This window comes from Cicer arietinum, chromosome 4, assembly GCF_000331145.2.
Source record: "Cicer arietinum cultivar CDC Frontier isolate Library 1 chromosome 4, Cicar.CDCFrontier_v2.0, whole genome shotgun sequence".
NCBI classification, from domain to species: Eukaryota; Viridiplantae; Streptophyta; class Magnoliopsida; order Fabales; family Fabaceae; genus Cicer; species Cicer arietinum.
In genome coordinates this window covers 1436903-1452804 of record NC_021163.2, presented here as the reverse complement: position 1 = coordinate 1452804, position 15902 = coordinate 1436903, and the positions used below count along the sequence as shown (strand labels likewise).

Genomic DNA, 15902 nt, shown 5'->3' with positions numbered 1-15902 from the left:
ATAGCATTCTCTGTTGATAGTTGATAATACAAAATGAAAGAATTTTGTGCAAGATACACTTGAATGCAGTGGTTTCAGTGTGAGGGTAGAGCAAGCTCCGCGCCGTGACAGTGACTATGACTATGACGAAGTCCGCGGTGGAGCAAAAGGTGAAGTAAGAAGGTCAAAAAGACAATGTAGATGGTCCAACATTATATCTAACACAACCACTTGATATAAGGGTAAAAAATGGTGGTGCAGATTGCATTTGCACCATACTAGTGAGACATGCTAGAAATCACCAAGAGCCTAATAACTAAATCTTTTCTAACATCAAAAGTTCTTAAGAGACATACTCTCAAGTGACAAGGCCTAACATTTTTTTGTAAGCCAGACAAGGCCTAACTGTAGAGGGTTGATGCACTTGATTTCACAGGAACATCTTATTTTGTGGAAAACCTCTGCTGGTTTTAGTCATTGTACCCAACTAACTTATGTCATTTCCATTAAATACAGGCTTGGGTGCTTCTATTTGGACATAAAAAGAAATGGTTTGGATGTCCTCATCAACCATGCATCTTGAAGACGGAATTGGTGATAAGTAAGATATACAAAAAACCATTCAAATGGACAAGAATCAATCCTTGCTACATTTTTTTTCATAATCAAGTTGAGAATCTGTTCAAGGTAGAGTGACTATGAGCACTTCCTTGCTTAAAGTCCAAAGGGCTCAAGCATGAAGAGACATGTTAACGACATAAAATCATTCATGTAACTTCATCTAAGGAAAGACTGTCTCAAAAATATCCAGAAACAAGTACTAAATCCCCCCAACCCAAACTGCCATTTTAGTCATGTTCCACTGTGACTGCCACAATGCCACGACTATTGTGGCTAGTGGCTACCATTTTTGTGCCACGTGATCCAGGCAACGCTACAGATTTCGTGGTTGCATCTGCGGAATTTCTGTCACACTAGCAATGGGCAGCGGCACTGCCATGGCCTCTTTTTGGCAAAATTGTCTGAAAGCATATCAAGTTTGAAGCTTGGACAATGTTCAAGACTACTTTATCTTCTGGTAAAGTAGTCTCTTTTAATTAGAAGAAATGAGCTATCAAGTATGATGAGGCATTTGATAGTTTTACGTCTCAAGTCTCCAACACAATGGATCGTTTTTTCAGGCTACAAAGGTGAAGTAATCAAGTTTTCCAAACAGAACGGCACCCTAAAGTAGACACAAGTGTGGAACAAACTATACCATAGGATTTTGCATTGAACATAGAGATACTAAATGTTTTATATCTAAATATCCAATATATATTCGAGAATTTAAGATTCTGAGGAACTTGCATTCTCTTTTAAGTTCTTGCAATTGTATGACATTTCCAAGTTTCAATACTTCACCCGCAAGAAGTCAAAACAGGGCTCTGCAGCACACCTTCAAAGCACAACACATCTGAGACTAAGTCAAATCTAAATAATTCAAGCTACCCCTAAGAAACATCATTCTGCTCTAAGACTAACCCTTACGAACATGAACACGACACAACACGCCATAATGGAACATGTGCTCTTAAATTGATCACTTAAAAAAGGAAAAAACAAAGGAGGCAGTAGGGTTGCAAACTGAAGTGCATACAACCATTACAACAAGAACTAAGCACAGTAAATGACAAAACAAAATGGCTAATTCCTCAGAGAACTTAAACCAAAATCTATCTACATTTTAAACCGGATCAAAATAACAAACAAATCTTATATCTAATGTCTTCGAAGGAATAGCCTGGTGGTCGGCTAAGGGACACCAAATGAGTTATATCCAGAAGGTCCAGGGTTCAATCTCTGCCTTGCTACTAACATTTCTCCCTCTCTCCAACATATATACTAAAATACTAACTACTAACATTTGTATATAAAAATAAAATCTTATATCTAATTACTAAAGCTATTCCAAAGCATAGGGCAAAAATACACCAAAAGAGGTAATAGTTAGTGATACCCTAAATTGGAACTTAATATACACAAAATGAATGCTTCCATTCAATCTAACCAAGAATTTACAAACTAACAGCATGGCAACACTATTATATTGGCGGCATTTCACATTTTGATTTAAGAAATTGCAAAAAAGTGAAGCTCTATTTTTCTAGAAATAGTATATATGAAAAATGCAGGTGAGAGATAAAACGAAAATGAACTAAATTTACGATATCCTAGTGTACCCTGTTCGCTTGGCGGTGAAGCTATTACCAACAACCGAAAGCAATCCTCCATCGAAGATATCAACTTCATCTGAATACAAATCCTCAGTGCTTCGAAAAGCCGCATGCAACACAACCACCGCGGCGCCGACGAGAATCGACACCAAGACATTGAGCCAGACGCCGGTGAAAACGAGGGCGACGACAGTGAGCGTCGATAGTGCGGCGAGGAGGATACGGTCGTCGATTGTGCAGCGGAGAATGACGACGGGGTGGTTTCGGTAGAAGAAGAGGAAGAACCAGGCGGCGAAGATGGCGAGGAAGACGATGAGAGAGAGGGGGTGCCAGAGAAGGCTGAGGAAGAGAATGAAGAGGAGAATGGTGGTGTAGTTAACGCGGAAATGGTTAAGGTTGCGCTTCAGGCGGTGGGTGGCTTCGGCGATGGAGTAAGGGGTCGTGAAGGTTTGGAGGGAGAAGAAGTTGTCCCATGGACGGCGCGTGGGGTAGTTGGAGGGTGTGTTGGCGCGTGGGGTGAGTGGGGAAGTTGGAGTTGGGGTAATGGAAGACATTGGATCACACTTTTTCTATTTCTGTTTCTATTTTTAGGGGTTGATTTGATTTTTATGAACTCCAAATCCCTAACCCTCAAGAATTGAAGTTGGCGGGTATGTGAGTGTGTGGATGCTGATATCACGTGATTTCATCTTTGATCAAGTTTTGACTAATGTAATGTCAAAAATGCACGGATCAATAAGGTTAGCTTTGCCAACAACAAAAATAATGATAGGTCATTTCGTCAAAAATAAAAAAAAAACCAAGTCCCAACTTGTGAAGATTTTTTTAAAACAAACTGAAGAATTATTACATGTTTTTTAACATATCGTATCTACGCATCACTTTTTTTAGGAGGAGAAAATCAATTTCGTTTCGTTAAAAAATAAAAGGTAAATTATTTTTAGTTTGATATTCAGTTCGGATGCATATGTTATTGCGACATATGCTAATACCTATTAAACTCATTTTTACTCTTGTCAAGTTATTTTTTAGCCAATACTATAGTTAAACTTAAGAAATAGGAGACACTTGAATTTTATATGTAAAAAGGATGAAAGAAAAGGCACCAATAATACCAGATATCAATATGTTATGTTGGAATTGAATTGTGTGCATAATTGTGGAACAAAATTATCACAAGCGCGGAATCCGTTCATCACCACTTTAATGATATTATTATCAGCAAACCATGATATTCTGAATCTTATAAACCATGATTTATTTAGTTTTATAGTTGCTGTACTAAAGTTGATTAGGACAAAAAAATATGTAATACTACTATTCAACCAAAAACAAAATGGTAAAAGAACTTTTGGGTGAGTTAAAATTCTTTTACATATCATGGAAGAATTTGTAGTTCTTGATATCTTCCACTATGGACCTTACTGCACCAATGCAACCCAAGATAGCAACAATTGAAAACCATATAGCTATTAAAATATTGAGTGGCTTCATCAAAAGGCCAAGTTTGGAGTTCTTGACTATGTTCCCAGCTTTAAGGTATGCTAAAGCAGGAAACACAAAGTCCAAAGGAGTAAACCCAATTGCCCCACAAATGGAAACAAAATCCCCAAAAAAAGGCATAGCTGCAGCAATAAGTGTAACAAGAATCATGTATATGGAAGTAAATAAAAGTCTTATCAGTTGAATTCTCAAGGGAAAGTGATTGGTTGATTTGTTGGACATCATCCTTCCCTCAAAATAAGCATATGTTGGTCTGCAATAAATCTGACGTGATGCAATGAGCACATTAGTAAATGGATTTGAACCAATGTTAGTTTTGATTTAAGAAATAACCAAGGATTTTGGAAATACTACCTCATTTCCTTTTTAATAGTCGCTTTTGTAGAAAAAAATTGTTTAGTTATTTGTCGTTTTTAATATTGACTAGTGTTTTATCAACAATACCTTAATAATTTATTGCAGAGGAAGAAATACTGGTGTAATGAGATAATTACATTAAAAGTAACAATACTTTTTATGTTCTTGGTAAGTGTAGAGACTCTACCTGAAAGCATCCACATATTTGAATAGCTGCAAATAAATTTGCCATAACTACAGTCCATTTTGGAATAGATAGAGAAGCTAAAATGTAAGGTTGGACTTGTGATCCAAAAGCCCAATATCCACAGAAGGCTAGCTGCCAATAAGTCAAAACAATCACAGTGTATGCTGCTGATATGCTTTTGTACATATTGTTCTTTGCAGGTTCTTTCACTGTATTCTACAAAGGAATTAGAGGGTATCATAAATTACCATTTTATATGCTGCTATTTGTTTTCCTTTTCTCTTTTTTATTAACAATAGTTCTAAATTATAGTTGCAGTCACAGTTATGCTGCAAACTTTGATATTGCAGGCAAATGTGGCCGCACTTATATTATGTTTGCAATTGTCGTTGAAGATTGCAATTTATAACTATACAACTATGCAAACACAATTCAAATATCGCTGCATCAGAATAATTGGATACCTGTATTTCTGGAAGCATTGCATCGCCAAATGAAAATGCGATGGTCCCGAGGGCATTGAAGGCTTTGAAGGACTTTGATGCAGAACTACCTTGCAAACTATAACTTACTGATGTTCTGTCAATCTTCTTCCCTAAGAAATGTTGTAAACCAGAAACTTAATATGTTATCAACATGAAATGAATAGGTGGAATCAATTAGGTGCTAAGAGATTGATCAATTAGGTGTTAAGATCCATCACTAGCTTACCATTGTAAATGGTAACACCAATGGTTGTAGCAGCAAATCCAATTGTGCTAAAAGTGCACAATGCATTTATCCATCTTAGTGAGTGAATATTAGGAAGTTGAGAGAGCAATAGTTCAACGATTCCAAAAAAAATAATAAAATGTTGTAGGGACAATTTTCCATCTGCGTGATAATGCTTGTAAGCTGCCTGTAAAAACATGGAGATAAATAATATTTGTCAATTATTAATTTTGATATACCATCCGTGTAAAAATGTTTACCCTATTAATCAATCTCAACTTACTTTTTATACAACTTTTTAAAGGTAAAGTCAAATATTTTTAGTAATCCAACTGTTGTGATTGAATAATGGTGTAAAAAATCATTACACAATTGGTGTACGCGTATATGAATTAAAAAATTTCTCTTATTGTTTCACAAAATATGGTTCATGCATAACCTTAAGGCTGCTACCAGCTGCAATCTGGATAGCAATGTTGTTTCCCAGAGAAGCTACCTGCTGGAATAAGGCAATAGACCAGTACCCCCAGAATCCTTTAAGAATGGTTGACATGAAATTGAAGAATATTATAACAATCATGAATAATATATGAACCGCAACTAGCACAAAGCTGCAAATGAAACACTTGAGTATTGAATGTCATATACAGAGAAACTATATATTATTAAACTTATATGTACTAAGTAAAGGTCCTACATAAACGCATGTATACAAAGTTTATAAATTATAGGCATAACAAAAGGTTTTTGAGCCTCCCTTCATTAGTAATAAAGATTTTATGAATGACTAGGTAAAGAAGCATTAATATTTGCTGTTTTTTTTTTATATAGCTGTAAAACCAACATTAACATGTAAAATGTGAATTTTGTAATGTCATGTTACCTACCAAAAATACTGTGTGCAAGATGTCTATAGGTAAGGTGCTTCTCCCCATTCCATTTCCACAAAGAAGCTATCAAAATGCTTGAGTACCAAGTGGCTATTGTTGCACTCACCAAACTACTCACACCTGAAATCAGTAAGAAGCATATGTTTCACCAATGTGCAGATGAATTAATCAATTCTTTCTAATCATTATGCATAAATTTTTAAACTCTGGTCTATGCTCAATGTCAAGAGAGTGGAATTATAATCAATGAATGAAAACATTTTAGACTATTAAGGATACAACTTTAATAGGTGCAATTTCTAACTTAACCTTCATCTTGTCTATGCTCAATGTTCAAGAGAACAAAGTTCAAATCTCTATATAAGAAAATTATAAAAGGATCATTAATGTTACTATAACAAATGATAATTTTTACTTTCCTAAACTTATAAAAGAATATATCAACCTAGAATTTACCTATTTTTGGTAACACTAATTTAATAAACTGCAGTTTTAGTTGTTACACTCTCTAAAAAGGTTTTTTTCTAATGAATTCAACAAGAATCCTCATTTTAGACAATTTATTCGAAGCCGACAAAACAACAAAGTAAGATCTCTTTCATAGAAATTTGTTTCTCATAAAAGATGGAATAAAAAACCATGTTTATAACATAACTAATATACTAAGAGTTGTGTATTCAAAAAAATAATTGGATATACTTATCCAATTTATATAATTCTGATGAAGGACCAAACAGAAAGAGAGGGGTGTGAAATGAAAGGAGTAAACTAACCAAGAGGCCAACCGAGAGAAGCAAGAGCAAAGGGCAAAGGGGCATAAGCTGCAGGGGTAGCAATTGTGGTAGCAACATGGAAAGCTGCATGCTTCCATGTTCCTTTACCACTGACTCCTTCTTCCTCTTCTTCCTCTGCTTCTCTTCTTCCTACCTCTACCATTGACTCTGGTGAATCCATTCGGGTTCAGCTCCTATGAATGCCTATGTCTATGTTTCTTCTAAACATTATTATCATGCCTATCAACAATTTCAATTTTATCTTCCTTTTCTTATTCTAGTTGGACTTTGCTACATCACTTGTCACAACAATCGGTTGACTTTTCACTTATCTGTTGACTTTTCCTTACGAGGAGCTGAAACCTTGGACGCATGGAAAGCAACAATCGGTTGAGACTTGAGAATGATTCAGTGGTAACCGTTAAAATTAAAATAAAAAAAGTATTTATATATATCGAGTAAATATCCAAAATCGTCCTACATTTTAACATTTATATTAATTTAGCATTTGCATTATCATAAATCTAAAATAATTTTTGACATTTTCCAATGTTAATTAATTTAGTTTCTTCCTCAATCTCAATTAACTAACAAATTAACTTTGTTAATTTGTCACGTTAAATGTTCGGTAAAATATTTTTTAATACTTAGTATAAACATATCACATAACTTTATGACTTTATTTCTTTTCACATTCGTTCATTCCTTTCATATACTTCACGATTTTATGGTTGTCATCTTTGATCATTAGTGCCAAGGTGGATAACAATATGATAAATACAACAACTTTTACATTGTCATATGCACCTAATATGACTAGCTCACAAAAATATTTACCATGGATTACTGCAATTATACCCCTGGTATTAATGATATAGTAGATCCAATTATTGAACTTCACACAATTATAGTTTGTACTTGCTCCACACCATGCCAAACTTATTTTCTCAATTCCTCGATCACTTTCATTTTGTACTTTGTAGAAAGTGTAGTAGTTAAGGTTTACATTTATTACCAAAATCTCTCATGTGCTAGCTCTTTCAAACTAAGATAAGATTTATATCTCATAATACTTAAAAGAAGTCGGACAAGGACCTCAAAAATACGAAGATGATCGATATTTTAATAAGTTAGGATAAACTTTTTTATTTTAATTTGATTTGTAATAATTCTTAGTTTGCTTTAATGTGGAATTGTAATTGTTTTAATTTAGATTTAATTGATTTCATATATAAGTGAAGATATTTTGCTTCCTTACATTTAATTTAAAAGGGAAAAAAAATGATGTAAGTCCAATATAGGCATAGAGAATAGTGTCATTATGACTCATTTAGATTCGAGATAGTATTATCATAAATATGTATTTGTAATCTTATTGAGAGAAGTTTTGGAATGAATTAGAATTTTTCTCATGAGAATGGTGAGTAAGATGTGTCCCTTCTTTGAGTTATTGGATTAGAATTTGTTTGAATTTTATCAATGGTTTATTTACCATTGTGGTGATTCTACATTGACTTATCAATCATCATTGATTGTGATGTCTTCTCCGTCTAACTCATGTTTATTTCTTGTATTTCTCTTTTATTTTACCACTTTGTTTCAAGAAATCACTTGATAGATCGTTTATCTTGTGCGGAAGAAACTCTCAATTTAAATCCAAATGTAAGGAAGCAAAATATCTTCACTTACATATGACATCAACTAAATCTAAATTAAAACAATTCTAATTCCAAATTAAAGCAAATTAAGAATTTTACAAATCAAATTAAAATAAAAAAAGTTCATCATAATTTTTTTAAATGTAGATCATCTTTATGTTCTTGAAGTCTTTGTCAAAGTCTAACATGCATAAATAATGCACATGTGATGAAACATTGAAAACAGAATGCTAAAATAAATCGAAGAAATGCAAAAATCAATTTATAAAAGTATGTAGTAGAGAATAATGGATCTTAGTGACTACAATATAATGCTAAATTGCACAATAACAAAGCTTAGCTGCATAAGTACGCTTTTTATTTTGCTTTTTCATTTTATTTTGTGTTAGCTAATACATTAACTATAGTCTCATACTATATGTTTGCATAGTGTGTTACATCAATTATGCAACATGTTATTCCATTATGTACCACTCAAATGTAGCAAGGGCTATGTTACATTATAACACAATCAATATCTCATAATTATATATTAATTTCAAATGGGAGTTATTACTTATTTGTGACCCAAAACATTCAAAATATTCCAAAAGTTACTCAAGAGAAAGGAGAGGAGGCGTGTAAAAGAGGAAGACTACACAAACACAAACACACGTACACAACTACCGTCAAAAGAAGAAACATTGAAAGAGAGGTTGGAGAAAAGAGTAGTAAAGCTAATGCAACCTCCCACAATAGTGATTCAAACTATTCAATACAACTTCAAGTTGACTAGCAAAAATAAGGAGAATATGAAAGGAATTAATGAGAGGTCGAGGAAGCAGAAATAAAGTCATAAAGATCTTAAAATGTAAATCAAATGTAAAAAATTATTTATTTAAATTGTTTCAAAATAGTCTTTAATATTTCGCTTATGTGGCATTTAACTTAACAAATCATTCATGTTAACACTGATAGTTGACAGAGACTGACGAAAAGATTAAGTCGATTAACGTTTGATAATTTGAGAGACTATTTTAGAAATATGATAAAGTAAAGGACTAGAATGACGCAAGTACCAAAAGTCGGAGATGAAATTGAGTATTTATTTTATTTATATTCATAATATAAAAATCAATTTATTATTTAGGCTAAATTGCAATTTTGATTCTTTGAGTTATTTTTCGGTTTCACTTTGGTCTCTTAAGTTACAAATATTAGACATTTTGGTGTCTAAGTTATTTTTGCTCCATTTAAGTCCCATTAAGTTACAAACATAAAAAATTTGATACCAAAGTTACAAACATTATATATTTTGATTCTTTTTAATAGTGTTTAACATTGTAACTTAAGGTTATATAGATAAAAAATTATTACTTAAGGGACCAAAATGTCTAATTATTTAACTTAAAGGATCAGAATGTGTAATATTTATAATTTAAGAGACTAAAAAAAAATTTAATAACTTGAGGACTAAAGTGTCTAACGTTTGCAACTTAAGATATCAAAATGAAACATACAAAACTTAAATGATCAAAGTGAAACATAAAACTAACTTAAGAGATTAAAAATATAATTTAGTCAAATATTTATTTTAATTTAAAGGTAGTAAAATATCTATAGTATGAAGTCCTATATATATTACATGGACACTTGGAGATATGTATTTTAGAAATATCATAATTTTATTTTTTAAAATATTTTATCGGATGCATACAAAATACTAACAAAAAATAATAATTTGTTCTTAAATAATTTGAGAAATGATGGGTAATTCAAGGTAATCCGAATTTGATCATTTTTCTACTTTGTTGTTATTTTTTTGCACCAAGCCAACTTCATCTAATTGCTTATTAATCTAGACATAGTCTTATAGACCCCTAGTTTAAAACATAGAAATGTCTTGAGACTATTAAAGAGTCAAAAATCATATTTTAAAAAAAAGTCAAAAATCATTTTCTTTTACCAAAAGAATGAAAAATCTTTATTACGGAAAGTTTTTTTTTTTCTTTTTTGACGAAATAATTATGGAAAGTTAAAAATAAAAAATTACAATTTGTCGATACCAATTCAACTTAAAAAATATTAATATATTAAGCTGAATATAATGTCTCAAATTTTAATTTGTGTGCAAGTTTTTTATTGTTTTATATACTGATAAGATAAATTAAAAAAATAGAGAACTAAAATAAATAATATAAAATAGACAAAAATACAAATATAAGTTAAATTTAATTTTTGCTTAGGTCTTTAAATTTATTTTATTTTAATTTAATCATTTAAATTACATTATCTTTATACAATTACTCATTAATTTCAATTTCGATAACAATTAGTTCAATTAAAAGTTTTGTATCAGTTAAAACTCTACTAAATGTTTAACAATATGTCTCTCCTTCTAATCCTTTAAAAAACATTTATCAAATTTTATAAATCATATATATTTATTAATTTTACCTACAACAATTTAAACACTTCTATAATTTTAAAATTAATATAATAAATGTCAGTTTATATAATTAATATTTTTAATTTATTTTATATGTAAAATAGTTTAAACAGTTAAATTTATCTTTTGATTAGGTTTTAATATTTTAAAGTATTAATTCAAAAACAAATTTAAACTTAAAATTACATGGCGTAATTTAATAATTTTTAAATACTAATGGTAGAAATAAATCTAAGAGAATTAAATTGAAAAAGAATCGCCTAAATTTTTGCCTAAAAAACAATAGTAAAACCTACAAAGTAGAAGAAAACATTAGCTACGGTGAGGTACACCTCTGTGTAATTTGAAGCCAAAGGTGGGTTCCACTTCCACTCCACTAGATCCCGACGTCGACCAAATCTCACCTGTGTGCCCTCTCCGTTGATCCTAAGCTACGAAAATGGTTTACATTACTTCCTGGGACGAGTTTTTGGATCGATCCGTTCAGTTATTCCGCGCCGATCCCGATTCTGTAAGCTTTTTTTTATCCTCTTATTCATCACGTTACTTCTTCTATTCGATTGTCGATAATATTGAAGAAAACCAAAATCAACGCAACCACACACTCTAATTCTAACTCAATTGTGTTTTTCTCTTGTTATATTTTTATTCGCACACCCTAATTGTTTGATTTTTTTTCCCTCGAAATTATTGATTGCGGGGTTTAATTTGAATTATAGACGCGGTATGTCATGAAGTATAGACATTGCGATGGAAAATTGGTACTCAAGGTCACCGATAATCGACAGGTATTAATTCTCTTTCTTATAGACTCACTCAATGATTTTACAAATGTTGTAGTAGTATGTGTTCAAATTTTGGAACTTGGAAGTATAGAAAATCAGGAGAAGTTAATTCTATCATATAGCTTCTTTGCATGTGGAATGTGGTGAATTTTACGGATTTAAATAGAGAAATGCTGAACTGATTTGAAGTTGAGCATTCCGAATTGTGGATGCCCTCTGTGATGTTGTTTAGCTTAGCTCTAACTCGCCACTTGTTTTTACGAATTTATTGTGTTAGTGTTACACAGTGTTTGGTTGGGAGTAAATGAAGGGGAGTGGAGCGAAAATCTGCCCAATTTGATTTTGGCTCCCTCCTGAGTATTGGGGAGATTTAAAGGAGAGAAAATATGAGTTTTCAAATTTTAAATGTATTCAGTAAAATATCCTTACAAAAAATAATAAGAAGTATACTAATAGTTTCCCTCTATTAAAATTTCTTCCTTGTAAAACAAACAAGAAGAGGTTATTTCCTTTTCCTTCTTTGAACCAAACAGACCCTCAACAATACCGTTTATTGGCTAGTACTTCCTTTTCTCCACCCAAGGGAAAACTTGTTACTTCTGGCTTTAGTGTTTGGCATTTGAAATATATGAATTTTGAACTGTTCATGGATGATTTGAAAGGTTTTTTTTGGGTAATATGATGATTTGAAGGTTTGACTTAAAAAGTAAATTATATATTTGTTAACTTTTTTATATGCTGTAATTGTTAGCAGTTCTCTATATACATTCCTTTTCATTTGTCAAACAGTGGATGTTCTGCGTCTGATATCAGATAACTTTCTCTTTGTTTGAGTTTACATTTACGTATAATGTGCAGTTAAGGAATTGTGTAATCTAATTTTAACATCCATATTTTTCAAACTAGCATATAAATTGCTAGGAAGCAATTGTTGATTGATGACATTCCCTGCATCCTTGGGTAACTTGTTAAGTGTTAAAATATAAAGGATAACATGTGGATGCATTTATTTGCTCTTTTTTGGTGAAGTAATCCCTAATATGGATGCATGGATGAAATTTGAAGCATTTGTAGGATGCTAGTTAGGCCATAAGCATGGTTGATTTTTTTATTTTCCAAGCTTCAGACCGTCATGATATAACATCGTTGTGTGCAATATTTGGAAAATAAAACATGGAAGTATAGTTATCCTTTTAGATGGCATACAAGTTAAAGCTACATATTTGCTCAATTTATGTTTACATAGGGTCATGAGGTCATTAAACTGGTTAAATATTTTGCATGGGTTTAGTGATACATTCCTCAACCCAAACCTAGACACAAACCCACATACATGGACAAACAAGTGATACTTCTGGACCAACTGGATCAATTGCTGTGAGACCCAGAAGGGCAGCTAAGAAGCCCAATTGGATGCGTGACAATATTTGAAGCTCAAGTGATCCTATTCACGAACTCCAACCTCAATGGTTACTGGCACTAGGAAGTTATTTTCCTCTCTCTAGTGGCTCAATATTAGTTTCCTTTTGAGTTACTATTGTCAAATTGTTCTAGTTACTGCACCATAGAGGCGTCAAGAGATCCTTATTACTAGTGAGTGTATGACCACTATTTATTCACATAGTGGCAACAGTAAATAAACAAACAAGAATTGAACCAATCCTTCTTTTTTTTTCCCTAACTCTCTGGAGCGGCCCATTGCTCGAAATTGGGACATTTATTTACAGTTTTTCTTCTTTCACTGCCATTGATAATTTTTAGTTCCATCATTTGATGCTTTCATTTTCTCCACTCCGCCTCCCAAACCTTAAATCAGAACCAAAGCTATCAACTATTGCATGTATGAGCCAAATAAAAGAACTACTAGCTACTGAAGGTATCGTCAATGCTTGTATGAGCCAAATGAAAGAACTACTAGCTACTGAATAAGCGAATTTATAAGGACAGAAACTTGCTACTGATCTGCCCAGCTGCTGGAACTAACACTCCTATACCAAAACCCCCCAAAATATAACATTACCATTTTATGGCTCAAATCCTCTTGATTAGATTTTTCAGATTGAGCAATACTTTGAATTATCTCAAATCAAACCCACCCATCGCCTCACTTATATTCCTTTGTTCATGCAAGGCCCTGCCCTTGGCACAAATGGATGCAATCTAATCACCATCTCGCTTGAGATGCTTTTACTCATGCACTTGAAATGCGGTTTGGACCCTCAACCTATAAAAATCACCTGGCCACCCTCTTCAAGCTGTGTGCCAGACAGCCACAGTCATGGAGTATCGAGCCTAATTTGAAAACATTTCTAACCATGTGCTTGGTCTTCCACCAGAGGCCCTTCTCAACTATTTCATTTCCGGTTTAAGAGGTGATATTCAGAATGAACTCACGGTGTTCAGACCCTATAACCTGGCTGATGTTATTGGTTGAGGCAAAATGGGCAGTAAGCTAAACCACCTTTCAACCGTTTTCCACGCCACCCCATTCCCATGCACTCTCTCCTTTAGGGCTAGGAATGGCACCCACACCCTCTAGCTGACCATACGCAAATTATCCCTAACAAAAATGCTAGAGCTCGTACTTGTGTGGTCTTTATTTTAATTGTGATAAGTTTGGGCCAGGTCACCGCTGTAAGGCAAAAAAAATTATGATAAGATTGTTTTAGAGCCTATCGATCGGGCCTTCCACTGTATATATATAAGCACCAAGCCTAATAGTGGGTGTGAGGGGGTATATTGGGAAAAACCCAAGTCCCACATTGGAAATAGATAGAGCTCTAAAAGAGTTTAAATAGTGGCACCACTTACCTTGCAAACTGGTTTTGTGAGGATTTGTTAGAATAACTAATGACTATGCCTATGACGACGTTGTCTCACTCAACCCATACTCTGAACCGTTTTGACATACCCGCTTCAGAAACTTAAGAATCCCTTACAGATGCTCTGCCCGTTTCCATCTTTCAAATGCAGTTTTGGGTGGCTCTCTTTCGCTGTGCACCCTACGCCTCCAAGGGTTAATTTATATCCAATAGTTACCATTCTCATTGACTCTGGTAGCTCCCATAATATTTTTCTACCATGTCTTGCTAAATTTTTTGGGTTTACCTATGGTAGCCATTACTCCATTTTCAGTATTGGTAAGCATTGGTGATTCTATCCAATGCGAGGAAAGCTTTCCTAATGTTCCCCCATTCTCTTCTATATTCTCCCTATACATGGTGTGATGCAGTTTTGGGTGTACAGTGGTTACAGTCTTGCAGACTTTGGGTTGCTTTATGTCTGATTATAGTCATTATACCATCCCTTTGATTCAATTCTCCCACAACAACAAAATTATGATTCTAACCAGAGGGTTATTTTGGAGTGACACAAATTGATTATGTGGGGCATATCATTCTAAGGAGGGTGTTGCAGCTGTCCCTTCTAAACTGTGTCCCATCCAAGAGTGACCAGTTCCACACTCCGTTCAGGACCTCCTGGACAAACAAGTGATACTTCTGGGCCAACCGGCTCAATTGTTGTGAGACCCAGAAGGGAAGCCAAAAGCCCAATTGGATGTGCGACTGTATTTGAAGTCCAAGATATCTTATTCATAAACTCCAGTCATGATGGCGGCTGGCACTATGCAGTTATTGTCCTTTCTTTTAGTGGCTCAATATTAATTTCCTTTTCCGTTATTATTGTTATGGTTACTGCACCATACAGATGTCAAAAGATACTTATTACTAGGAGTGTATGACCACTATTCACATACAGTCGCAAGAATTAAAACAATCTGTTTTCTCCCTAACTCTCTGTAGCGACCCATTGCTTGAAATCCGGACATTTATGTACAGTTTTTCTTCATTTATTGCCATTGATAATTTTGAGTTGCGTCATTTAGCTTCTTCCAAGCATGTGTATCTGTAAATTTTCATAAAATAACAACATCAAGAATCATGGTTATGAATGATTATAAATCTGCTAAGTCGCTTATATTTGAAGGAATCTTTATTTTTTTAATTATTTTATTTAAAAATAAATACAAGTATGAGTCATGACATGCATAAGAATTCCATTTTCTAGGCTCCCCGACCCCCCTGCCTATCCCAATGCCTCCAGATGATAAAGATTGAAGATTTGTTCATGACACAGGCAGAAAAGTACTGTGACTAGATATTTTATGCTTCATAAACTGAAGAGAGAAGAGGGATTAGGCTATACGTTATCCCATGACCCTAACAAACTAAATATTTATGGCATCTTATGCCTTATACTAATGACAGTATGGTGGTCTCTCTTGGAATCTCCATTGTCGAAGGAATTAATTCAGTGGCCCTGGTTTACTGCTGCACTATAAATAGTTATATTCCTTTTGCCTATGGAAAGTGGTGATGGATGACAAGTTGAACATCACTGGTGGTTCTTACATG

General features: G+C 33.4%; 3 protein-coding genes across 4 annotated transcripts in view; 1 reads left to right on the top strand and 2 right to left on the bottom strand.

Moving 5' to 3' along the window:
* Nucleotides 1-2182: 2182 nt before the first annotated feature.
* Nucleotides 2183-2749, bottom strand: LOC101505105 (PRA1 family protein D-like). Its single transcript, XM_004495231.3, has one exon. It carries the CDS (start codon nucleotides 2747-2749, stop codon nucleotides 2183-2185), a length of 567 nt encoding a protein of 188 aa, XP_004495288.1.
* A 689-nt stretch (nucleotides 2750-3438) lies between these two features.
* Nucleotides 3439-7032, bottom strand: LOC101512501 (GABA transporter 1-like). 2 transcript variants are annotated; one of them, XM_027333260.2, is made up of 7 exons: nucleotides 6617-7032; nucleotides 5841-5963; nucleotides 5393-5564; nucleotides 4954-5140; nucleotides 4707-4837; nucleotides 4243-4458; nucleotides 3439-3962 (listed from the first exon to the last, which is right to left on the bottom strand). In XM_027333260.2, the coding sequence occupies exons 3-7, from the start codon at nucleotides 5531-5533 to the stop codon at nucleotides 3567-3569; spliced, it is 1071 nt and encodes a 356-aa protein (XP_027189061.1). In that variant the 5' UTR covers nucleotides 5534-5564; nucleotides 5841-5963; nucleotides 6617-7032; the 3' UTR covers nucleotides 3439-3566. The 2 variants fall into 2 exon arrangements, with proteins under 2 accessions (XP_027189061.1, XP_004495136.1); XM_004495079.4 differs by having other exon boundaries at nucleotides 5393-5487; nucleotides 6617-6936.
* Nucleotides 7033-11004: 3972 nt separating this feature from the next.
* LOC101512174 (signal recognition particle 9 kDa protein) overlaps nucleotides 11005-15902 on the top strand; it is a 6522-nt gene continuing 1624 nt past the window's right edge. Inside the window, exons 1-2 of the mRNA XM_004495078.4 lie at nucleotides 11005-11213; nucleotides 11422-11490. Of these exons, the coding sequence (XP_004495135.1) occupies nucleotides 11142-11213; nucleotides 11422-11490 (141 nt within the window). The 5' untranslated portion in view covers nucleotides 11005-11141. The remainder of the gene's footprint in view (nucleotides 11214-11421; nucleotides 11491-15902) is intronic.

Bases quoted from the DNA above. Each gene is read 5' to 3' on its own strand.
- LOC101505105 (XM_004495231.3), bottom strand. From the start codon at position 2,749: ATGTCTTCCATTACCCCAACTCCAACTTCCCCACTCACCCCACGCGCC.
- LOC101512501 (XM_004495079.4), bottom strand. From the start codon at position 6,797: ATGGATTCACCAGAGTCAATGGTAGAGGTAGGAAGAAGAGAAGCAGAG. The intron at 5,488-5,840 runs GTAGGTAACATG...CCATTCTTAAAG, and splicing joins TCTTGCACACAGTATTTTTG to GATTCTGGGGGTACTGGTCT. The intron at 3,963-4,242 runs GTAGAGTCTCTA...GCATCACGTCAG, and splicing joins AAATATGTGGATGCTTTCAG to ATTTATTGCAGACCAACATA.